The 24,505-nt window shown below is 44.1% G+C and overlaps 1 protein-coding gene across 1 annotated transcript in view; it reads left to right on the top strand.

Annotated features, from left to right (window-relative positions):
- The window catches only part of wwox (WW domain containing oxidoreductase), a 121,896-nt gene that overhangs the window by 17,498 nt on the left and 79,893 nt on the right, over positions 1-24,505 (top strand). The window contains exons 6-7 of the mRNA XM_030095586.1: positions 19,350-19,438; positions 23,510-23,695. Of these exons, the coding sequence (XP_029951446.1) occupies positions 19,350-19,438; positions 23,510-23,695 (275 nt within the window). The remainder of the gene's footprint in view (positions 1-19,349; positions 19,439-23,509; positions 23,696-24,505) is intronic.

A 24,505-nucleotide genomic window follows, 5' to 3' on the forward strand; every position in this document is an offset into this window, starting at 1 on the left:
GGTGTCGTATCTGGATTTTTACGAAGTTGAGATGGAAAAAATCTTGAAAGACAGAGGTGGGGAAAAGAGAGGTTAACCCACAGGAAGTCATGTTCCCTTACCTTCCAGATGCTCCACCTTACCAGCCTCACACTAGATTTTCATCTTTGTGTCTGAGGATTTATAAGAGAACGCAACATGTTTATGCGTCCTGGCCTACATTTAGTATAAGGTGGGAAAGTTTGAGATGACTCCCATATTTCCTGAAGAAAACTGCTTCTTTGCATGCTTTCAGACCTTTTTCTGTCACCCCCACTTTACCTTTAACCTGAATCACACCGGTTTGAAGAGGGAAAACGGTGCAGCGCGTACTTGTGCCTGCATTGTCCATTTGCCCCGTGTATAACCTCCTGTGTCAGTCTGACAGGCCCCCTTTGCCCCGCCGGCCACTCATGCCACCCCACACTGCAGCCACGCTTCTCTTGTTGAGGCCAACAGGAAGTGACACTCGTGAAATGCTGACCTGGTTGGTTGCAGTCCCTCCAGGGCCTCAGGATGCTGCTCTTTTAGTCAGTGTTCTCCCCCTCTCCGCCTCCCATCGTACCTTGGATATGCTATTTTTTACACTTTCCAAAAGCCCTCAAAAGACTCGCCACCTCTCCTTTCACCTTTCAGCTTCCAACCACTTTTTCTTTTTCCCAAAATGGTTAAGGAAATTGATGTGCGTTTCCCAGGTCAGTGAGCAGGTCCGTAGAACTCTCCTGGGGTTCAAGGAAACCCAGCAGGCCACAGTGAATCATTTTTAGGTCTTATTTATTGTAAAATTTTAACTTTGCTTTTTCCCCCAATCATTGTCTTCTAATGTTGCATCATGTAACGTCATCCTCTGATACACTAATAAGAAAAACCAACAGGTAATGGAAAAGCTAAATTTGGCTCATTCATATTGTGCCCTGTCATTTATTTTAAAGCGTATTTTTTGCATTCTTTTTTGCTGACATAACGCATATAAAGGTCGTATAAATCATTTGGGAATTGCTGCCGGTGACGTCAAAGCTTGTGCTAAAGTTGCTCTGGACCCCCTTTTCTCATCGTCCCCAGAATAAAGCAGCGCTACACCTGTGCTTCCTTCCTTGTGCTGCTCTCCTCTGCTCAGGTGCATCCAGTAAATCACACAGGGAAAGGCGGTTCTCCCTTATTTCCAGTGGAAGGCGTTGTGCAAATTGTTCAGTTTCCCCATCATATTAGTTTCATGCGTCTGGCTCTCCGGGGAGCCTTCTCGTCGCTCTTTATTTACTTATCCCTCCACTGTCGCTCCGTCTGAACTGGGAATAAAGTGATTCCGCGTGTTTAACTACTCTCTACATTGGCTTGGCGACGAAGAAAGCGGAGAGAATGGATCGGATGAAGGCGCAATTGCAATATGTAAATTTGATGAGGAAACCCCCTTTTTTCTCAAATTTATAAAGCTCTGATCCCCCAACAGGCGACCGCACAGAGCTGAGGAGCTGCGGCAGAATTTACTGTAATATACCACTGAGCATTTCTTTACATTACACAGGTGACGGTTCCAATGCAGCTCGTGGGAATACTAAAGGAGGCTTTGTGTACTATGGACTGTTAGTATGAAAGTGTAAGACTTGAATACCTTGAAGTTTCACAGTAGTAAGCATTTTGTATGTGTGTGTGTGTGTGTGTGTGAGGGAGACACCTCACAAGTTCAGTTTGTGCGCACACTTGCGCGCGCACATGCACGCTGCACACACCCGTCCACATGGTGTGTATTTAAATGCTTGATTATGCATTTTGCATAGCTTTGGGACATGCATCACTCTTCCCAGACTGCTAATAAAGTGACCAGGGAGATGGGGAACCTAAATGAATCCTAAAGTGCCAGGCTTGCATTCCTCACTCTCTCACTCTCCCTCACTGTTCTGCTTAGTTATTCCAGCCCATTGTGAAAAGCCGCGCGCCGCTCGGCTCTGTTCCTCCTTATGTCTGTCTGCTGCAGCCAGGTGCTCCGTCTCCTGAAGAGGTGTGGCCTGCTCCTAATTGCCTGGACCACAGTGAACTATGGGCAAACGCTCCGTGTGAAGGAGCGCCGTGGAGGAATAATTTTGAATAAATCACATAGTTAGCCGGTTGATATTTTCTGCTAAATAAGCAGTTCGGCGGCCGTCTCACAAGGAGGTGTGAGCGTTAGAATGATGGGTCACTTGCCATAGGTCATGTTGGGGAGGATTTAAATGATTTAAATGATGTCACTGCCACTGAAGGGGACAGGTTGAGGAAGGATGTGTAAAGCAGCACCTCTTTGTTGTTTGAACCTGACAGATTCTCATCCTTCTTTCTCTCACGTCTCCCTCTGAAGGAGGGCCCATAGCCCTGGGACGGGGGCTTCTTATGATGAGAGAGGTGAGAGGTTGCCCAGAACCTTCTCACTCTTTCTTTCCCTCTTTTTCCTCTCTGCCAGCGCGGGATGTTTTTATTGAAGTCGGAGAAGTGCTGACCACAGAGAGACAAGTCCGGCACACTCTGTAATGTTTTAAATCGAGAGACGAGCCAGTTGTAATAAGCTGCAGCCAAACAGACTGAGGCTTCGTTGAAGTCTGCCAAACACAGTAATGTTGAATGCAGAAACCATCTGGCAACTGGCTATAACATTTATCCGCTATTACTCCGAGCTCTTTTAGCATCTTTAGCACAGTTTGAAATTAGCACAAGCGCTCAGATCCTATGATAAAGTTCATAGGAGACGCAATAGGCTAATTAGATGTAATTCCGTGTTTGATGTCTCTGTGAGATTTAAATTGTCTGATGCCGTCGCTCGTCATCTTTAATAACCCGCTGAGAGTACATTCAGACATGAGAGGGAAACTTAATGAGTATGCGTGAGTGTGTGTGTGTGAATGTACACGCATGTCTTCGGTGCCCTACATGTTCATGTCTGATTGGGTTTCTCATTCAAGAGCGATGCGAGGAAAAACAAAACGGAGAAGAACACTATGAATGGGTTTCGCCTGTTGTCAGTACGCGTTACTCCAGAAGGACAAAGTGCGTCACAACAAGTCAACAACTGCTACGTCCGGCGATTCTGACACTGTAAGTCACGAACTTCAATGTCAGACTGATGAAGAATAACGGCCGCAAACCTCTTCTGTCATGAAGTGCCCCCTGTAAGTCGAAAAATGTGCTCTACTGAATATGAAGAGAATAGGTTGTTCATCTTTGCTATTCCCTCATCAGAAGTCTGATGTGACTAGGCTTATGTGCACTTTTTCACTTGTTTCTGTGATTTTTTTATTTTTTTTTTTATTTCCTCCAAAGTGCTGTTTTTTTTTCCCTGCAGAACTCTGCTATTTATTTTTGACTTTGTGAAATGTTTTCTGCTGATATGCCTGAGTGTCTGAGCGCCTCGCCCTCTGTTTATAGGATATCCTCTGCAGTCAGGTCTCATGGAATTGATACTACTGAACTGCTCCAGGCATCCAAACAATCCTGCCTCAGGCGTAGCTATCATTATTCTGAGAAGTCGCGTGCGTCTGTGCGCGTGCGCGTGCGCGCCTGTGTACGTATCGGTGTGTTTGTATGTGCTTTGACACAGAGTTAACACTGGTTTACAGCTTAATCAGTCTGTGTAACTGAATGCATATTTATCAGAGGGAAAATTCATGCTCAAAGAATCAGACCTCAGCCCATACATCATTATCAAACACACACTCCTACACATGCACACCCTTCAGCACACGCAGACACACACACACGCAGATCCACATTTCATTAGAGAGGCAGATTCAGGCAGCAGTAGATTAAAAACAACGTGTGTTTTTACAGGTCCATAAATCAAGCGCGGGACGAGGGGGATTCATTTAGAGAACACCGGAGTTGTGGGGAAGTTGGCCTCACGTGACTAATGCTTAACTGCGATACTTTGATACACTGCCTTTTTATTAGTTTCCCTCTCTCTTGCCCCATATCAATAATTATCCCTCAGTTCGGATTTGACTTGTGGAGCGGGTTTGATGTTATCTCCATTTTTGTTGAACATTTTGATGAATAAACAGCCGACACGATTCGAACCGGCGATTAAGCCCAGACACAAATGATCATGCTCTCAGCACAGAATTAACCTTGTAATGCATTATGATCTCACACAACATCATTACACGGAATTTATATTGTGTCCACGTAATGAATAAACCAACGTTTTACTTAATTTTACACTACACCTGCTGTGCGGATGGAAAATGCAGGTCAGAGCCTCTATCTAGCGAGACAGCTCTCCTGTGAGAGCGGCGCGCAAAGAGCATGATCTGTTATTGCTGTTTGGTCCGATCGCACTTTAAAAGTGATATAAATGTTTTCATGGTGTGTGGAGCACGCGCCCATAAAACGTTTTGTTGATCAGTGATGCCCGGGAGTAAATGCACGCACGCAGCCCTGCTTCAGCAGTGGTCAGTCGTTGTCTGAAGCGCTTCGCCGTTTAGTTCGTGCGTCTGCAGCGTTCAGCCTCAGCCTGAGACCATCGCTGAAAAACAGAGAGCGGAGTGTAATTTCCCCTGCACTGAAAACGCCAACAAGTGGCACCGGGGGAGGGAGAAGCATATTACAAGTTCAAGCGGCTTTGCTCTCGGGTACCACAGAGAGCTACAAGCTTTCCTGACCTGTGACCAACTACAGCCCGTGTGTGTGTGTGTGTGTGTGTGTGTGTTTGTGTGTGTCTGGTTATGTGAGTATGCTGAGGGAGGCTCAGAGGTGTCGGCGCCACCTTGCCATTCCTTTCATGGCGGATGACGTTTATTAGGATCTGGACCTGTTTGGGGGGCCGCAGGGCAATATTATTTCACATGTTCAAATTATGAAGTGTGTGTGTGTGTGTCTGTGTGTCTGTGTGTGTGTTTGTGTGTGTGCAGTGGGTGAAGGTGTGTGTATTAACTGTACAACTTTTAGATAACCAGCTCTATATGGAGGCAGGTTAAAAGGTGAACAGGTTTGGTGAGTATATCAAATAACTTTGTAATAAAACCTGCTGTAAACCAGTGAACACAGTTTGACTTTTGACCTCTCATCCCCACCAGTCACAGCTTCATATGTAGACCAGAGCAACTCTCCTCTTTTATTCTGGTTTTCCCCATGATGAAGACATTTTTGTTTCAAGCTGTGTTGATGCCTGATGTGGTTTCTTTTCTTTGGGTTCACACAAGAAAATTAAAAACTGTGTCCAAAAAAAAAAGTCTTTTGACTCGTATGGAGTGATCGAGTGAATACTCATGAATCTTCCCACATCCCGTGGTTTAGTATTGGCGTTGAGTTCGTCCTGCATTCATAGATTTCAGTTTTAAAATCAGCTTTGGTTCACTCCTGAACAAACCAGAAGAGTTCGAGCATGACTGTCATTTTTATAAGATGATGACTGCTCAAACAAAAGTGAAATTGGGTGTTTACTGAAGATGTAACACTGAGCTCCAACCTGCAGACAATTTGATGGGAAAAAAAAGACAAGTGAGGGAGATACTTCATTTTCATGTATTCATGGATGAAATGCTGGATGGCAGTAATCTGATATTAAAATTAGCTTGTTGACAACTGTTTATTTCATCCAGAAAATTTGCCATCACCACTTTGAAATGTGAAAATATCCCTTCGTTGACCTTTATCAGAGATCTTTGACACATTTTTTTTTTTAATTTTTAATTAAACTGTTTAATTTGAAACATTTAGTTTACCACCATGATCAATGACACGTGCTCCGTGATATTCGCTATTGCCTGGGGGAAAAAAAAAACGCTTTGAGTTTTAGGATGAATATGTACAGTTTGAATGTAATCTATTTAATAAAATGTTTTTGTACATCTAATTTGGCTCCACATCCTTTGAGCCTTTTCTCTTGTCATTTCCAGCAGTGTTTTGTAAACCACAGAGAGCTACAAGACGGAATAATTTGACAGGCTTTTGTCAGTCCTACAGGTCCATCTGTGGCAGTGAACCGAGATAATTGGTGCCTCTCGTCCCTCCTCTGAAGGGCACTGCTGCCTGTTAATACGGCGTCATGATAAATTAGCCTAAATAAAACCCTACGCTCATCAGTGAATGATAAACCTACATCTATGTGAATGCACGTGGCTACATGTGCGCTTGGCTATTTCCTTTCCTCGGCCTGCCTCATTACTTTTTGGTAACCAAATCTTCATTAGGGTTGGATGAATGAGTGAGGAGAGCCATCTTGGGCAAGGCGGAGGACTGGACTGATGGTGCAGAGGAGGAAACACCAGGGGAGGCGAAGGCAGGAGAAGAAGAGGGGTTGAAGGAGAAGAGGTGAACTGATGTGGGGAGTTAGTAGGAGGGGGCAAGCGCGCTCATCTATTACTTTGCACAGCGGCCCAGGGGTCGGCTTCAGTAAGACTGATTCAGAGCTATTGGGTTTGGACTCCATCTCCCATAAATCCTGGCATGTGACGCTGATGGATGTGGGCCATAAAGCCTCCTGCTCTGACATGTGGAGAGCAACATGGAGAACCATGGGAAAATATGAGTGCTCCAGGTTAATGTCAACGAGGCCTGGGAGTGAGGAGGGGATGATGGAGGGAAAGAAAGACAGGGACGGCGAGAGATCAGAGGTGTAGAGGGGGGATTGAGGAGATTGAGCAGGCCGAGGGCAGAATGTGAAGAATTGTGTGCGTTTGTGGGAACGGTGGAAGAGAGCTGGCTGTGACAGTTGTTGTATTTCTCCTGCCCTCCTGTCCTCATTTTACTTCAAAACCATGTTGTTACTAATTAACACTATCCATTATGTAACAGATAAATACATTTATTTATCAATTTTGGACACACTGTCCTGTGAAACAGTGTCATCGTGTTGTGCGGCTGATGTTTGTGTTCATTTCACTGCTCTATGACTTCAAGGTGTTTGATGCGTGACCAAGATGAATGTGGCTAATTAAAGAAGCCATGTGATTATCAGAGGCTCAACTGCATGAACTGCCGACCTGGCTAGACAGGAAATGGAGACATGTACACTTCCTCATTAACAGAGCCCCTTTTGGGCTATAAAGCAGCAGCCCAACGCACACAAGGAAAATGCCCTGATTAGGGGGGTGGAGGGGCAACGCTGCCCTAATGAAGGCTCCCCTCACAGTCATTTATGATATTGGTATGGGTGGTATGGTGACTGGGCCTATGGGATGATGGGCTGATGGAGATATGGACGTGAGATAGCAGATGCAGAGTGTTTGTATGGATGGGAGAGTTGAGAACGCCGGGGGAGCTCACATCCACAACTCATTTGGAGGAGTCAGTTTTACTAGGTTGCGGCTAATGGAGATGAGCTTGTGTTAAGAGCCAGGGGAGAAGCTAATTTTACATAAAACCAAAAGAGGTCTGGGAGCACGTGTGTGTGTGTCTGTGTGTGTGTGCGCTGATGAGTGTCTGTGTGTGCATTTCCTCCTTTTGCCATCTTTTTCCCAAACAAAAGCTACTTGACAGAAAACAAATGAACAATATCAGTCGTCATTTTCTCTTGTAACTTTTGATAGATCATGAAAAAGCTTTAGTTTAGTTAATTAAGGTTTATTTATTTAGAGTAATCTGTATGTTTTAATAGTTGCTATGGACAACAAAGTGTAATTCTTACTCTGACAAATACATGAAATTTAAAAAAAAACTTTGCAAGGTTTTTTTGCCTCCTTTCTACAGATTTGATGGGTTTTACAACAATTTCAGGGAGAGCTGAAGAATGGTAATAAACACAGTGTTTTACTTGCACGGCTTTGTGTAGAAATAGCTATTATGTGGGTAGGATAATGGGATTTATATTGTATTTATGAGGGTTTATTTTTTGAACAGTGGGATTGTGCGTGCCTTACTCTCATTATGGTAGTTTGTAAATAGCATGGCATTTTGACTTTGTCATTGTGGTAAATCTGTTGGTAGAGTTTCCTCTATAAACATCTTGTAAATGCTTTGGCAGTCTCTGAATTGACTGGCACTTTTGACTCAGATATAGGAAAGATTTTGGACTGGGTAAAATAAAAGCACACAAATATAGCCTTACAAATAGGTTGGATGAATTTTGCTGTGCACAAGCCTATTTTCAAAAGGGTTCGGTCATTGTGTGATGTGCAAATAACAAAGGATGCAATAATTTGTATTCCTCATAAGCCTAAATATAATGTGCAATTGAGCATAAACAAATGAAATAGTCAATATAAGATGGTATTCAGTCATATTGAATTTGCAAAATTCTCAAAACTTTTAAACAAGAGCAACAAAAGACTAAAAAAAAACCAAAAAAGACAACAACCTATAAACAGCCCAAGGAGCTGTTTGCAACCACTGAATTTCCAATAGGTCAGTCACATGATTGGCTATAAAAAAAAGGACCATTTTAGAATGGGACAGTCCTTCAGAAGTAAAAACAGAGGTTTAACAGACTGTTTCAGGCTGTTGAACATTTTCAGAAAACAAAAGTAATATCTTACAATTTGGAAAATCCAATTAAATCTCTGTAAGCAAATGACAGTGCAGGAGGTCAACTCTGGATCCTAATGATCCTTTGGCCCTCAGATGGCATTGCATTATGAACCGGTGTACTGCTAAACACAGAATATCAGTTATTGTCAGTGAGCAGTTTGTTGCCTTTCTTGCCAAAAGACTTTACTACAGTGATAATTTAAAAAAAAAAAAAAAAACCTTGGCCCTGTTCCAACTTTTAAGGAGGTCGTCCCACCATCATATTCCACAAAAGTGAAAATTTATTCTTGTATTTTGACTGAGATTCAGCTAATCATGAGAGTTGTTTGATTTTTTTTTCCCCCCATCAGTTTTGGGATTCCTCTTGTAGTTAAATCCCTCCTCACCACTGCGTTTTCCTGCCTCTAAGCTTCCTAATTTCTTACTTTCTGCCGTCCCACCCCTCTTCTCTTCTTCCCCCCGCTATCACCACAGGAGCTACCAGAGGCCCCTCTGTCCACCTCATTCATCACCTGGGTTTGATTCCTCTGCTTTGAAAGAGAGAGAGAGAGGAAGGGGAAAAAAAAAGAGTTGAGGAGGAAGAGTAGAGTCATGACAAACCCTCTTCTGTTCTTTCCTCTTCTTTTCTGCCTCCCTTCCATCGGTGTGTGTGTGAGGGAGAGATGAATGCAGCCAGTGGAATTAATTGCACTCCGTTACTGAAGATCAGCAAGTTTGCACTGTTGGCGTGCTGGTCTGCCATATGGCTGCCCACTAGGTGAACACTTTGATTAATGTTGCCCACTCCCCATTTTTTTTTTCCTCACTAATATTTGATTCTGATAATGGAAACTCAGCTCCTCATTCTAACTCGCTAGATCTTCAGACCTCGCTCTTTGTTTTCTTTTATTTTTTTCCTTCTCCCACTCACCTGGGCCATCTGTATTAGCAGATAAAGTTTAGATTCCACTCTCGCGTCTCACTTTGATCGTTGTTTTTCTACAGGCTTTGCTTACAAAGTCTTTGTGTCATGCGGCATCGGTGGAGGCAATGTGGAGTATCAGTGAGATTAGAGCGAGAAAGAAGAGGCCAGAGTGTTTGTGTAAGGGAGATGTTTGGAGCTATGGGTACATGTCCTTCGCAGTTGATTAGGCCCCTGGTGTGTTGAGTGTTTCTCTATTAGCCTCCTCAGCCTCTTGTCTTCTACTGAGTGCAGTGACTGCTGGAGCCCAGAGGTCTTACCTGCACGCGAGCGCTCACACACTCCAGCACACGCGCACGGCGAGATAGGAACTGTACCGGGGTCTCGGCAGTAACAAGGAAGTGAACAGATGCTGGAGTCACAATATCAATAGGGCCGACTGTAGGTAATAATAACTTAGCAGGGCTCAGCCATGAGACAGCGCTAACTAGAGAGGCAAGTCTCAAGTGTAGCATTCTCTATCTGCAAATCACACCATGCAGGTGTGTGTGTGTGTGTGTGTGTGTGTGTGTGTGTGTGTGTGGCTGTTTGTGGGTGCACGAACTCCCATTACATGTTTGAGAGAGCCTGTTTTTGCTGTGGAAGTACAGCGAGGTTGTGTCAGTGCCATCATCAGCTCTGAGATAAAATGTTCCTACCTAAGGTCACAAGTTCAAGTTTGTTTTTCTTTTTTTTTTTCCTCCAGCTATAATGAGGCAGCGATACAGAACACTATGCAGACATCTATGCCGGAAGATCTATTACAATCACAAGGGTGCTTTGTTTTTCCCTCTGCTTTATAGCCTGTTCTCGCTGCTTGTCTATTTTGGTCTTCCTCGGTCTTGTTAAGTGCTGCCATTCTCCAGTGTGTGGATGTGGCCCAGAGGGCCCTTTGCGAGACCAGGGGCTGAGAATGAGCTTCAAGCCCCAGCCAGGGGGTGCCCACAGTAGGCTGCCAGTCCCACTAAATCTCCCTGATTACCTGGGGTGGCTACGATGTGATGGGGGTGTTACCAAGGTGGTGGGCTCTCCAAAGAGGCTGATTGAGATGCAAATGGGGGCCATAACTCAGAGGTAATGCAGGCCCGGGCACCCTTTGCCTCGTCCGTTCTTGCTCACCTCACTCTCTCATCACTTCCCATTTGCTCCAGCATAGGAGGAGGGCTTGTTATTGTCTCCGAATAAAGTTCCGTATTTATCATAGGAATAGGGGGATGCCACCTTTGCATGACGGCCAAGGAGGAAAGGCTCTGTAGATTCATGGTGGATTTGATTAAGATACAGGGAACTATCAGACGCCACCAAATAGATGCACTTATGCCTGTATTGGGCTACATTAACACAGATAGCGACACACCTGAAGATACTAGAAGCTGCTTCTGATTCCTCGAAAGAACAGATGGACATAATAAAGTGTGAGGGACTCTGGGCTCGCCAGTAGAAAGGTGGAATGAACAGGGGAGGAGGGGAGGAGTAATTGCACAGTCCTGTGCTGAATTGTTCTGTGGATGCAAATTTAAATCCCTCCTATTATTTTAATAATCTGCCTTTTACTGCTTGTGCTCGGATCATTTGTTTGCAAACCAGGTTATTTGGAGAGGGAGGCTCGGGGGTAATTTCATGCTTTGGAGCATTTATATCTATAACTTAATGAGGAGAGGGCCTGTTGTTTCCTGGTAATACACTGCTAGAGGGGAGCAAACTTTTTATTCTCCGTTTAGGGTACTGTTAGAGGGCAATAACGTGGGATTACTCTGATGGAATTAAGGAGCAAACTGAGGAGAGACCTAATGCAGCATTGGGTGATAGACCAAACTTAATACTGATGCTTTATTCAGGGTTTTTTAGGTTCATGGGATGCACCACCCGATATGGGCTTTCCCTTTTGCCCATCACAATAAGCTTACAAAAATTTCTTCAAAGATTTCTTTAGATTAAAGTATCCTCCATTCCCTTTGGTGAGCTCATTTTCTTTCACTCTTATGTGCATTTTATTTTCATTTCTGAATAATTTAAGCGTAATCTTTACGCAACATGTAGTCTGTGCAGCAGTTTGGAAAAATTCAGATATGTCTCTTGCTTATTGTCACTCAGTTCATCCCGGGCAGGACGTCAGCCCAGCGGTCCTGCTCCAACTCGATTTAACACCATCTTTAATACGTTTAACCACCAGACAAAAGGAAGACTCGCCGTCTACAGAGCGCAGAATGCAGTCTTGTGAGATGATCGGGACTCTTAATATCGTTACTTTCCTCGAGTGGAGCCAAAGACACAGTGGGAATGGAGCGATGGAAGGAGAAGGTGTGTGTCCACGCCATCCTCATCTCCCATTCCTCCTCCTTGCCGCCGTTCCCTCGCTCCTCCGTTCCCTAGTGAAGGACTCCTCTTCCAGCAAATTGAATCAGACTGCATGAATTAAAGCAATAATTTAATTTGTTTACAAGGCATCATTTATTCTCTGTCATGCCGCCGCTCCGTTGACAATCTGTGGCTCGCTGACCCCTCACCTCTGCCGAGGTCACGTGATGCATTTATTACATTGTTCGACGGGAGTCTTCCAGGCTATTACCGGGCGACGAGGGGCTAAAGACGCATGATGAGAATCCTATTATTCAAATCTGCGTAAAATATTTTAACAGAATGCAAAACTGCCTGACCTTATCTGCAGGCGGGATGGAGCATGTAAATGCAGCTTGTCGTACGTTCTTATTTGAAGTGGAAGCGTTTAGAAATCTGAACATTCTGACAACAATCATACGAGCTTTTTTTTTTTATATATATCAGATAGCGACACTTTTAACCTCCTCTCTTTCTTTTGTTTCACAGCCTTCATTCCAGGCTTTTCCTCCTTTCATTCAAGTCTCTCCTTGTAATGGTAGCACGGTATCATCACCACTGTGTGATTTCACACAAGACAAAGCAGGAAAATAAAAAAATAAAAAAAGGCACAATCTCTTGTAAATTCAGACTAAATTATTGTGACAGTGGAAAATGGTAAGCAGTTTAGAATATTGCCAAACAAAAGAGCTTTTAATCAAAGTGCATACCAGACCCTGCGGAGTATAAAACACTCCCTCATCAAAAGGCCTATTATAGACTTACTCACTTCAAAGGCCTCCATGTTTCTTAATTGCCAGATTCTTTTCTTATTCAATTATGTTATTCTTATGTTTTTATAAAGCTGATACAAAAAGGGGCCCGGGTAACCAAATGAAAGAGGCTTCATTTATTATCTCTGAACTGTGATGTGTGTTCACTGAAACAGTTTGCATTTGTGTGCGGTTGCGCGCGTTTCCGCCAGTGCGTTTGGTGCTTCAGCAGGCCTCAGGATACCCAGATGATGGGAAGCACGAGTGTTTCAGGAGGAATTAAACAGTGTAAAACTAGCAGGTTTAGATAAAGCAATCACATTACCCCGCACTTGAAACGAACACATTATTTTGTACTTGAGAGAACGCTTTATTGCTGACACCCTTAAATGGAAAGTTGTACATACAGTGTGAGTGCATAGGGTCTCCGAGTTTTTCTCTATCTTTATTGTTATCTAACCGCGCCGTAATCGGCATCCGAGACTGTTTGTGCCGTTCGGCCAGACGCTAAAGTCCCCCGTGTGGAATTGCAAAATAAGTTGGGTGTAAATATGTAATTGCAGTGCTTATTCTGAGATCTGAAATATTAGGGAGCAATATAGATCACATTAAAATCCTGGTTGTTCAGGATATCGGTTACACTGAAGACATGCAGGGAAATGTGCACTGTCTGCGAATCTGGCGGAGATAGAGTGGGTAAGATGAGGGGGGAGATTGGAGGAGAAGAGGGTGAGGAAATGGAGAGGAAGAGACCGACAGGAAGAGGAGAGTAAGATGAAAATCTCTTGATGTCTTTCTGAGAACATAGACACATTATTTAAATCTCCATCACTTTTTAATATAAGTCTGATCAGGCTCTGCCCGGAAGAAGGAGGGGAGAAGTGCAATGCAGACACACACACACACACACACACACACACACACACACACACACACACACACACACACAGTCAAATGTGCAAAGACAGACAAGCAATTTATGAATTTATGTTATTTCAATGTTCGGACTGAAAGCCTCACTTCACCATCTCACTCCATTCTTTAGAAAACACAAATGCACACAAGACTGTTCTAAAACAACAATAAGCATCCTTTTACCCTAATGACAAAACACTTACTTGGGCTTTGAAACATTTTGTGTGAATGTTTCTATATATATATATATATATATATATATATATATATATGGATGCAAGTGTAAGTTTGTGTTTGTGTGGTATGTGTGTGTGCGTGTTTGTGTGCAATCTGATATCTGCCTCAGGCCCCATGGCCCTGGTCTGTCTGCATCCGAACAGCAAACTCTGCAATTATGATGACCGCGCTGTCCTTTTCATTTCCCATCTCTCTCTCTCTCTCTCTCTCTCTCTCTCTCTCTCTCTCTCTCTCTCTCTCTCTCTCTCTCTCTCTCTCTCTCTCTCTCTCTCTCGCACTCCATCCTTCTCTTTCCCTTTTTCTGTCTTCATTTTTTCTGTCTGTCCTGCCTGTCTCCATTAAAGAGTGGAAGTATCTTGAGGATTATTCTTCTCTGTGTGATATACAGCTTTGAGATAGGCTTGCACAATATCATATCGCCCTAATTTGTTCAGATTTTAAAAAATGCTTGAAGTTGTTGCTCCGTCAGTTTAAAACACAATAAATGTAATTGTTTTGCATGTTTTTTTGTAAAAATGTCGCCATAGTTTTCAACAGAATAATACAAAAATTACCACTATGGACGCATTAAGTCTATTGTCATTTCACATTTGTTTTGCATTTTATCATAACAGTTTTATTTTATTCAGTTTAGATCTGATGATTACATTTTCTGTTTATTTTATTCCACAATTTCCAAAATACATTTTAAGCAATCTTCCATTATCTTTGACACTCTGCTGATCCTGTTTTCTTTTGGTCCTACCTTTTATTCTGACTAAATTTATTTGACAGTTAAAGTTAACATTTACATCACAGTTTGACGTCTCAAAACCATTTAGCAAGCACAATAAATATGTTTCATTTTTATACAGTAAATTACACAGAGGTTCATTAATGACTTCAAAAATCTTCACCTCAAACCAGAACATTCAAATTTAGCTTACACATTTACATGCTACTCTAGGAAATCTAAACATAAAATGGAATTTTCTCTTCATAACATACACATTTTTTACATAAAAATAGAGTATTGTTCAACAAATTACTTCTTATAAGTTGTCAATTGTTTTGTGAACAATGAAATTTTTGCTTTTAAAACATCATTTTGGCCTGTGTTTTTCTGCAGCCTCTTGATGACTTCTTGTCAGATCTGAGTGATTAACTGCTTGAAGTACCTGCTAATTAATGTGTTTCATTAATTACATGTATTAATGCTGTGTTTGCTAACGCGTCCGGCCCTCGGTATGCCGCCGAATCAAAGTGTCAGCAAGTGCTTAACCAAGGCCTGGCCTTTACTCCCGGTCTGCGTGCGTGTCAGCTCCCGCCGATGTCCACGTTGAGAGTATCAGCACGTATGTGCCTCATTTTTCATGTTTCTCATCTGGAAAATCATCCCATGTCCTTCCCTCACCTTTCCCATATCTGCCCCTGCAATTGCTTGATTTGTAACTTGATTTCAGGAAAGGGAAAACCTGTAGATTATCCAGCTTTCATTAGGGGGAAAAACCCAGTCCGTGTCAGAGAAAGAAGAAATCAATTTAATACAGACTTAACTGGAGGAAATTGCATATTCTGCCTGTATGTGCTGAACAGGCACTTTCTCTTCCTCACCAGAGACCTGCCTCCCTATTAATTGCAGTGTGCGGGCACGTCAGGGAGTAAGTGGATGTGTATGTGCGTGTGTATTTGTTTGTTTGTGTGTGTTTATGTTTATAATGTGCAGAGGATATGCATCCGTGTGTGTGTGTGTGTGTGTGTGTGTGTGATGCTTGACTGCATGTTGCCCGAGTGTGTGTTCAGTCTCTTTGTCTCTGTGTGGAGGTCAGCTCGCAGACTTGTGGTGCAGCACATGGCCAGATGTGTCTTTTTCTTGATTTTTTTTTTTTTTTTTTTTTGGCGTGCATGTGCGCTCTCTGCACGTGGTGTGTGTCCATATTCCTCTTGTTGGTGTGTGGCGCGCGCATAAGCACAAGCGCATGTGACTTAGCCAGGTGGAGAGGAGATTGGTTGGTATTTATGAACAACCGTCATAATTGTGACAGGATGATAAACGACCTGCACATTGCACAGTTTCCCCCTCCTTCGTTTTCTCTTTTTTTCTTTTTGCTAAAAATATATATATCTATGATATAAGTCTTAAAAGCTGATGACCAATTTGGTGCGGTGTGTTGCGGACAAGGTCACAGAGATCCGAGTTGCTCGGCGTTCCTCCCTCCGAGGCCTGTTCTAATCTACGGAGCAAGAAGAGGGGCTCAAAGTCATTTCTCTAATTGCTTTTATAAGGTGCCCTTTTCACATGGTGTCTTCCATGCTCATTCACTTTCATCGCCATTACAGCACCTTCCGTTCGCACCTGCCGGTTAAGATCTGCTCGTGTTATGTTGCTCCGGCCTCATATTGATATGAGGAAATCGCGTATTTATGAGGAGTGACAGAAAGCACTCTAAACTACTGGAGTGGTGCGCTTTTTGTCTTCCTTTCTCTTTCACCGCTCTCCTCCGTGTCTGAGGTGTTAACCGGGGTCTGCAGGGTAAGTGTGTCGTATATACGGGGGTACTTTTGATTCCTTAAGTGTTGCCCCCGCGTTGGTGATCCAGAAGGTGGTGAGCGGCACAAGGTGAGGGAAGATGGAAACGGGGGCTAAAGTACGGGAGTGAAGGCTGAGAAGGATAAGGGGAGAGGGGGATGAGATTGAGCCTAGTGCATTAAGACAGTGTATTATTTGGCGGTTCCACTTGCTTGCGTCCATTAGGGGTGGCTGCTGTGCTATTAAAGGGGTCAGCGAAGTGTGTGTACCTGTGTGCTTGTGTGGCTACATGTGTGTGTGTTTTAAGAGTTAGTAGAGTGGTCCAGTGTCTTATTGAACAGGATGGGGCTCCCCCTGCTCTAATACTTCTTCATTTTATTGGATTGGATGGCCCCAGTTATAATTGTATTAGAGCGCTTCCCCTCTATCCTCTTTTCCTTCTCTCTCCCCAGCAGTGACCACATGCCATTACCCCGGTGCGCATGGAAAACACCGGGAGAGACAAGGGGAACCTCTGCAGGAGCCAACTTGCTCGTACTCACTCAGGGAAAGGTTAACTGTTTGTCTCAGTTCACACTCTTGGTTTTCCCTCCTTCACTTTTGTGAAAGTCACGGAGGTTATCGCCATGGGACAGAGTTCTCGTGGGACGGAGCCTGGAGGTGTTGGTGGAAGGTGAGAGGTGGCGGCAGGAGTGAAGGGTTGAGGCATCGGATGCCCAGGCTATCTTTGCGGTGACCTTGCTGCTTTTCCGTTCCGAATGCAGATCTCCCCTCAGATGTGCAGTCACGTGGACAAACAGTTGGCTGCAGTTTTCCAAGCCGAAGCGCTTATTTACATGTGTTTCATTCATAATTAGCCTTTTGCTTTTAGGTGGAACGATAGGTTGTGTATAGCTGGGGGCGGTAAGCTCTGTCACCCCGAGCCGAGCACGGCGGTGTTGCACACTCAGCGATTGCTTCAGAGTTAACCAGAGAGGCTTCGCTGCCTCTCACTTTTCCTTTCGCCCTTGAAGAGACCAGGAGTTGTCAGGGTCCTCATAAAAACCCTGAACGATTGCGTCTGTGCGTTCTCTCTGTCTTTTTCTACCCCCTTTTTTTTTTTCTTCTTCTCCTTCCAAAACCTGGCCATCTGTCTAATTGTTCACCTCCATCGCTTTAATGCTTTTTACATGCTTTTTCCCCCTCTTTCCAGGCAATAAACTTTATTTTCTTCGCAAGACTTCAATCTGCAGGGGGAGGGTAGGCGGGCGGGCAAGCAGGCTGCTCACCTTCTCCCTGCTGGATTTGCTCCAGTGGCCCCCCTTCAACCCCCCCCCCCCCCCCCCCCCCCTCCATCCTCCCTCTGGTCTCCCATTACTCCATCTCTCCTTCCCTTTACCTCCTTGTCTCCAGAGAAGAGGATATGTGTTCCGTCAAGCTGACACCTGCTCTCATCTTCTCTGCTGGTCATACACACATAGAGAGCTATCCTGTTGAGGAGGCCTTATAGTGACCTCTTAATTATCGCACTGCTTGCCTGCTCTGACCTTGCTCAGGAGTAATGCCTCGGTTTCCTCACACACTCGCACATCCAGATCTTCCAGACCATGAAGTTTTCCCATCATGTTTTTTTTTTTTTTTTTATCCTCTCCCAAATCTGTCTTTTACACTTGTATGAATATGAGTTAACCAAATATTTCTTTTCACTTTACCTGCATTTCTGTGTGTGAAAGTGACAAGGAGCATAAATGCATATTGCACATACAAGTCATTAAATTAGACAGTTGTCTCCTCTCACCTGTGATTACTGCTGTGTGCAGATCATATAAGCAGGTACCCTATAATCATATCTATAATAGCCATAATCAGACCTTTAATGCTCTGTAATAGCATCCATATAATGGTATAGAGTGGCATCAAGAGAATAATTCAGGCATAGATAATGGTGTGATAGCGTGGTTTTACCCTTGAGTCACAACATTGAATTTGTTGTGTGCGTGTGTGGGCGTGCGTGTGCCTGTGTATGCATGTATAAATACACCCCAGGGCAGTTAAGGTGTCTGTAAAATGCCTGAAGAATCACATTTCCATCAGAAGGTGCTCTTAACCCTTTCTTGTTTTCTTTGTGCTCACTGCTCCATGGAGCGTCCTTGCTGCGAGTGTCATGTATACTTAGCTCTGCGGAGACAGACGCAGAGGAAAGGCATTCCCATATGACGCCCGCAGACGGGAGATCAGATCAGTGGAAAAGGCTGACAGGGAAGCAGCAGCAGCAGCGATAGTGGCGGCGGCGGCGGATGCGGAGCCCAACGCTTTTTCCGGGGCGTAATGTGAGCTGACAGTGTTCCTCGGGGACGGTGGGCAGGACGAACGCGACTGCCAGCTCTCAGGAATACCTGGTGCCGCTGAACCCGGAGACCAGAGCAGGAGGGATGCGCAGCTCCCCGGATCCGGAGAGCTCCGTCTCAGTTCATGCTGCACGCGCCTGTGCTAACATATGCCGAGGTCCCATGTGAGCTCACATGTTGTAGAAGGACTCAGCCAAGCTTGTCTGTTTGGGGCCCGCTCTGATAAAGACAAAGAGAAAGGAGAGAAATGGAAAAGGCAGTAAAAGACAAACTATATGGCAAGACACTAAGTGACCATTGATATATAGTTTTTAGGAGATATATGCTCGTTCAGACCTGCACATGTCTCTGCCGAGGCCTTTGCCCTCCAGCTGGGATGGAGACGATGATGAATATTTAGCTCGTCTTCTGCAGTGTGTAAATGCAGCTATGCATTCACTTCTGAAGTCATCTATCTTTCTCCCTTCCTGTCCCATCGTCACCCTGTCTCCCAACATATGGCGCAAGATGAGCCACTCCACACACATACACACACTCAAGAACACACAGGCACAACCCGCAGAGTTCCTTGTGAGTCTTTAGGTCCGACCATGACAGGGACCAGTGATCTTTTCAAATAACTTTTACTATTCTTTTCATGACGAAACCAGAAAAGAGGTTCTTTTACATCGCCAACAAACATACAATAACAGTAGATGTTATACTGTTATCCCAAGGCTAATTTTCCACTTTTCAGCCTAGGTTCCATTATCTTGACTGAATAATTATATAACGCAATAATTACAGATGAATAAGTCATCAAAGAGTGTGAATAATGTTGGGGTCTCGATGCTGCCGCTGTTTGAGATCACACTCATTCTTTTGTGTGTTTTGTTTCCCGACAGCACAAAGCCCGAGTCGAGGCCATGATGTGTAACCTGGCCTCTCTTCGCAGCGTCAGAGAGTTCGCAGAGTCCTTCAAGGCCAAGAAACTGTAAGTATCACATTTATTTGCCTCTCCATTTTGGTAATCATATATATTTTAAGTACACATTTCTGAGGGACAACAGAAAAAAATTGCCCTCTGTTATATTTGAAGGTTGTGAGAGTTCATTCTGTTTTCAGCTAGAAAATACAACCAAAAACAAAGAATTGTTTGCATGTAATGTTAAACTTCCAGTAGTGTGTATATCTCCTGTATATTCAGGTGCATTGGCTGAAAAGAGGCTCTGCCACTGAAAAACTGGAGCTGAGCTCGTCTCAGAAAGGTTTATTAGTCAAATGTGTGGCAGCATGCCCGGCTAACAAATCATGACACTGTCTCTGAGTTGTTCAGGGCAACCATTAAGTTGTTCATCTTATTTTGAACTGCCAGGTTTTTTTCTGTACAGGAGCAAGATTTACAGTACTTAGGATGCAGATATCTTTTAAACGACGAGGGCTTTTTTTTTTTTTTCTATTTAATTTTTTTATGAAGGACCAGTTGTGGTATCCATCACTGCTGTTACGCCACACTTAATGAACATAGGAAATGTCAGTGATTGACAGCATATGGACAAGGTCCCAGGGATTAAGTGTTTGTATTTGTGGCAGTTTGCTTGTCATTGGTTCCACTTTATGCTGCTTATTTTGTGGCGGTCAGCTTTTGCAGCATGTGTCTTCTGTCCCGTGGTCGGTCGTACCGTTTCTATTTTAGGGTCATGAATTCTGTCATCCATACTGCTCATCCGCCCGCAGGTCTCAAGGCAGGGGGTTGGTTGTGTGTTTGTGTGTGTATGTTGGGGGGCGATGGTGTCAAGGGAGCCCCTTGGGGAGAGGCAGGGCAGTCATTGCCTGTAGCAGCCCTGGGGCAGGGTATGGCCATCCAGGACACGTGTCTTGGGTCACTGCCAAACCTCACAGTGGCTTCCCTCACTCTGCGTCCTACGATTCCTTCTCAACTCTTAAATACGTCGCTCCCTGCTGTACTGAAGTATATCGGCCTCCCTTTACCTCCACTGTCCCAAGAAATCCTTTCCTACTTTACCGATTTCTTTCTACATAATCTGCTTTTACAAATTGTTTATCTGCTTTAGTTTCTCCCTCCTTTTTTTTTCCCTCCCTCTCTTGTGTCGTCTCTCAGTCTCTCTCTCTGTCTGTGTCGCTCTTTCTCCACCTCAGTATTTTGGCAAGGTTGTATTTCTTCATTAGCCGTGCTGTTGGGGGGGAGTGGGGGACTCCCAGGGGACGTCAGAGTACATTAATTCTCATCAGAAGGCGAACAGAGCAGAGTGGAGGCTGGGAGCTCTGAGCTGTGAATGGCACTGGGCAGCTGTCTGAGTCTACCACCACTCTATTACTGCACGTATGTCTTCAGGCATAACACACACAGGAGCCACAAACACAATGCCTACATGTATGTACACACACACACACACAGACGGCGCACACGTGCACACACACATACACAGACCTGCGTGTTTACATGTGCAAACAGACACACGCGTGCACAATAATGCTCCTGTAGCGTGTCATTGACAGGTGAAATGTAATCAGAGTCTTTTTCTTTTCCTTCTCTCGTTTCTCACTCCCTTGCTTTTAAGTGCTTTAGTCAGTGGCTTTCACGCTGCTTTGTGTTCCATTGACCCCGATTCTGCTTTAATTGCCTGTCCTTTGAAATGAAATTACCTGGATATTGATATTGTTGAATGCAGTGCAATTTCATTGGGATGTAATTGATGGAGGACAGCGCTGACAGAAGGGCCTAATACAATTTCTACTGAACAGTCCATAATTAACACGTGCAATTTGTTTTCACCCAGGATTTTTTTTTTTTTCCTGCTGCATTTATCCTGTTTTGGTTTTGCACAGTTCAGTTGAATCTCGAGCGAATGTAGCTGAATCACATTAATCTGCCGTCTTTTCGTCACCCTTGTGTGACAGCCACTGTCCGATTGCTACTCTGATAGTTTTCAGGAGTTTAAATATGGGTCAGGATGAGTTTTGATAGCATATCCATATACGTGTTGTCCGTTCCAGTTTCCCTGTTGCCAATAAAGTGCAGTGTTAACGACCAGTAATCTAAACCCAGCTTGCACAGGCAATCTCTTCCTGCTGGCCCATATTATCATGGAGGTCAGGGGTCATACCCAGGGGGGTTATTTAAAGTAAATATATAAACTGATGTCTCCCCGTTTGGTAGTTAACACCCTCGTTTGACCAGCGCTGAGATTGCACAGTGCACACCGTGTTGTGTGAGGTCTTAATGTGGAGAAAGGGACTGTGGTCGGCGGCAATAGGCCTATTAAAGACATTCATTAGACCTGCGCTTATGAGAGAGGGACTAACTGGTGGGCAGTTGAATTAACAGGCCTTTTACATTACAAGCAGACTCACCTGAGGCTCATCTGAGCTGCGTGGGGAAAAAAAAAAAAAAAAATCGGCCTTCTGGCCGGAGAAAAGTTGGTTATGTGAGTTTTCGATCACAAATTTGTGATTTGCTTTGTGAGTGATGCACAGATTCTGTTTTTAAATCTTATTTATTTATTTTTTTTACACTTATTTACTCTGTCTCCGCTGTGTAAGGTCACCACGTTTAAATCTTAAGAGACGTGACTGACATGAGGGTTACTTTAAAATAACAGCTGCAGCCAAAGGTTGGAAAGTTCGGTCAGGGGTTCAAGGCTGCCGTGTTTTTGTGAAGCCCCTTGCCAGTACGTTGGGGACAGAGCCAAGCCTTGTGTTGCACAGTGTAACTGTACTTCACACTCTATTAGACAGGGAAACGCTGGGCCAAAAACAACCAACGTGATGCTTTCTTTTAAGCGGAGAGCAGTTTCTAAGGGAAAATTGACCTCATAGCAGTTTCTACTCTTCTATCTTGTTTTATCAGGTTTGAGTGTAAGTATACGTAGGTGGTTGATTTACAGATGTGTTTCCTCTTCAAGTCATTAGGTTAGAGTTCCTCATCTTGTTGTATTTTGGCTGAAAATTTAAATATCTCGCTGCTGCTGTTTGCTCTGTAGATAATATGCTGAGGTCTGCATTCTTTAAGTTGACTTGTGCCTAGGTTTGTGCTCTTTAATGAACCTTGTGTGTTCAGAGGCCTGAAGGTGATCGTACAGTACACTACTATGTAATAGCATGGGATGGCTCATTATAGCAAGGCATAACAATTCACACATTAATTTTCCAGCATCCAGTTTTTAATTAATCCAGTAGGCAGTCTTAAACACAGGGTACACAAATTGCCTTCGGCCTCATAATTAATTCTAATGGAAGAAATTAAAAATTGGTGGGGTGTGTTTGGATTGTTCGGCTGTGTTACTGTGGCTTTGAGCTCGCTGGAGCGACGCTGTCACCGACAAGGATCTCTCCCTGCCCTGACCAATCCTGCAATCTCCATTCCCCGCCATGCGAGTAGGGAGTGTTACTCACTCACCCACACAGAGTCTGGGAGAATGGAAAGGCTTTGCATGTCTGCATGCACTAAAGGCATGTGCTTTTTTTTTTTTTTTTTTTTTTTTTACTGGTCCATGAATAAAATCAGTTGCTTTTTCATGTCAAGGCATGTATGTGTGTATGTGTGTGTGTCTGATCTGCTCTCCTCCGCTCGGCTTTTCTAAGTCAGCGTGTTGGTGGGTTTGGTGACGCCGAGCAGTCACACAAACCCTGTATCATCAGCGTCGTTACTTCCGCCGCCCTCTGTGTGTTGAAACGCTGGCGATTGCTTTCCAGTGTGTTGTTGCTGTTGGACTCCAGCCAACTGTATTCAGTATCTACAGTACCTGTGTAGCCGTGGGGAGCTGCAGTGGAAAACGTCTGCATCATATCAGCATTACTGATGCCCCGTCTCTGTAGACCTCCGGAGCCGACCACACTCTGCAACACGACACCCTGTTTCCTCTCGTGCTGCTTGACTTCTCACCATTTTACCCTCTTTTTGTTTATTTTCCTTATCTCTTTTTATATCTTCTTCAGCCTAAGGGTGTTTGAAAGTCCTTGTTTTAAATTTTTTTTTGCAGTGTTTTTCAGTTCTTCATAACCAATTAACCTTGTTGTATTGTCTCCTCTTCTGCTCTCACAGACTCCTCCACATCCTGGTGTGCAATGCAGGAGTGTGCACTCAGCCCTGGAGCCTGACTGAGGACGGCCTGGAGTCCACCTTCCAGATCTGCCATCTGGGTCACTTCCTGTTAGTGCAGTGCCTTCAGGACGTGCTCCGCCGCTCAGCTCCGGCCCGTGTGGTGGTGGTGTCCTCCGAGTCCCACAGGTAAACGTGAAGAAATGAGACGGACAGATTAGTTTTGTGTCTCAGTTATGCTTTTTTTTAATTATTAAAAAAAAAAGTCTCTTTCAAGTAAATCTGCTCTGGAATATTGCCAGACTCAACAGTAATAGATTAGAAAAATTAAAGGTTAATCAAACCAGCCTGAATCTTTTCCTGCAGCCGTACGGCCGTATGCCCTACCTGTTCCACACAGGTTGCTATAATGGAAAACCAGCCGTGCCGATTGTGATCACCACATTGCTGTTTCGATCTGTATTTCCAACTTTCACTTGTGCTATATCAAAGTCAAATCGATAGAATCTGAGGAGTAATCTCCCCAAACTGCTACTTTACAGCCCTTCAACTCCAGTCATGCCGCTGTGGCCGCCACACTGACTAGTTTTCACCACAAATTGACAGATTCGACTTATTGCGTATTGTCAAACATGACAGCCTCACTCACTGAAACTCATTTCATTCCACATGCTGTCACTATGAATTAACCGTATCATCAGCATGATGGATGGACTTATCAGCTAAAATTTACTTTGATCAAGTATCCGCTCCTTTCTGTCTGACCCCCTGACTCAGCCCCTTTTCTCTCCTTTTCCCTCCTCTTGCCCTCTATTGTTCTTGAAGTCCGTCTTTTCGCTAAGCAACTTCGCTCCACAGGCCTGCGCTTTTTTTTTTTTTTTTTTTTTTTTTTTTTTGCTTCCATACGATAGACAATCAAGACGATGTCTCGCGGTGATCTGTGAGCCCGAGCCTTAAGCCGTGTGTTTCGGAGTCAGTCGGTGTCTGTGTGCAGCATTG

Source organism: Salarias fasciatus, chromosome 7, assembly GCF_902148845.1.
Source record: "Salarias fasciatus chromosome 7, fSalaFa1.1, whole genome shotgun sequence".
Lineage (NCBI taxonomy): Eukaryota > Metazoa > Chordata > Actinopteri > Blenniiformes > Blenniidae > Salarias > Salarias fasciatus.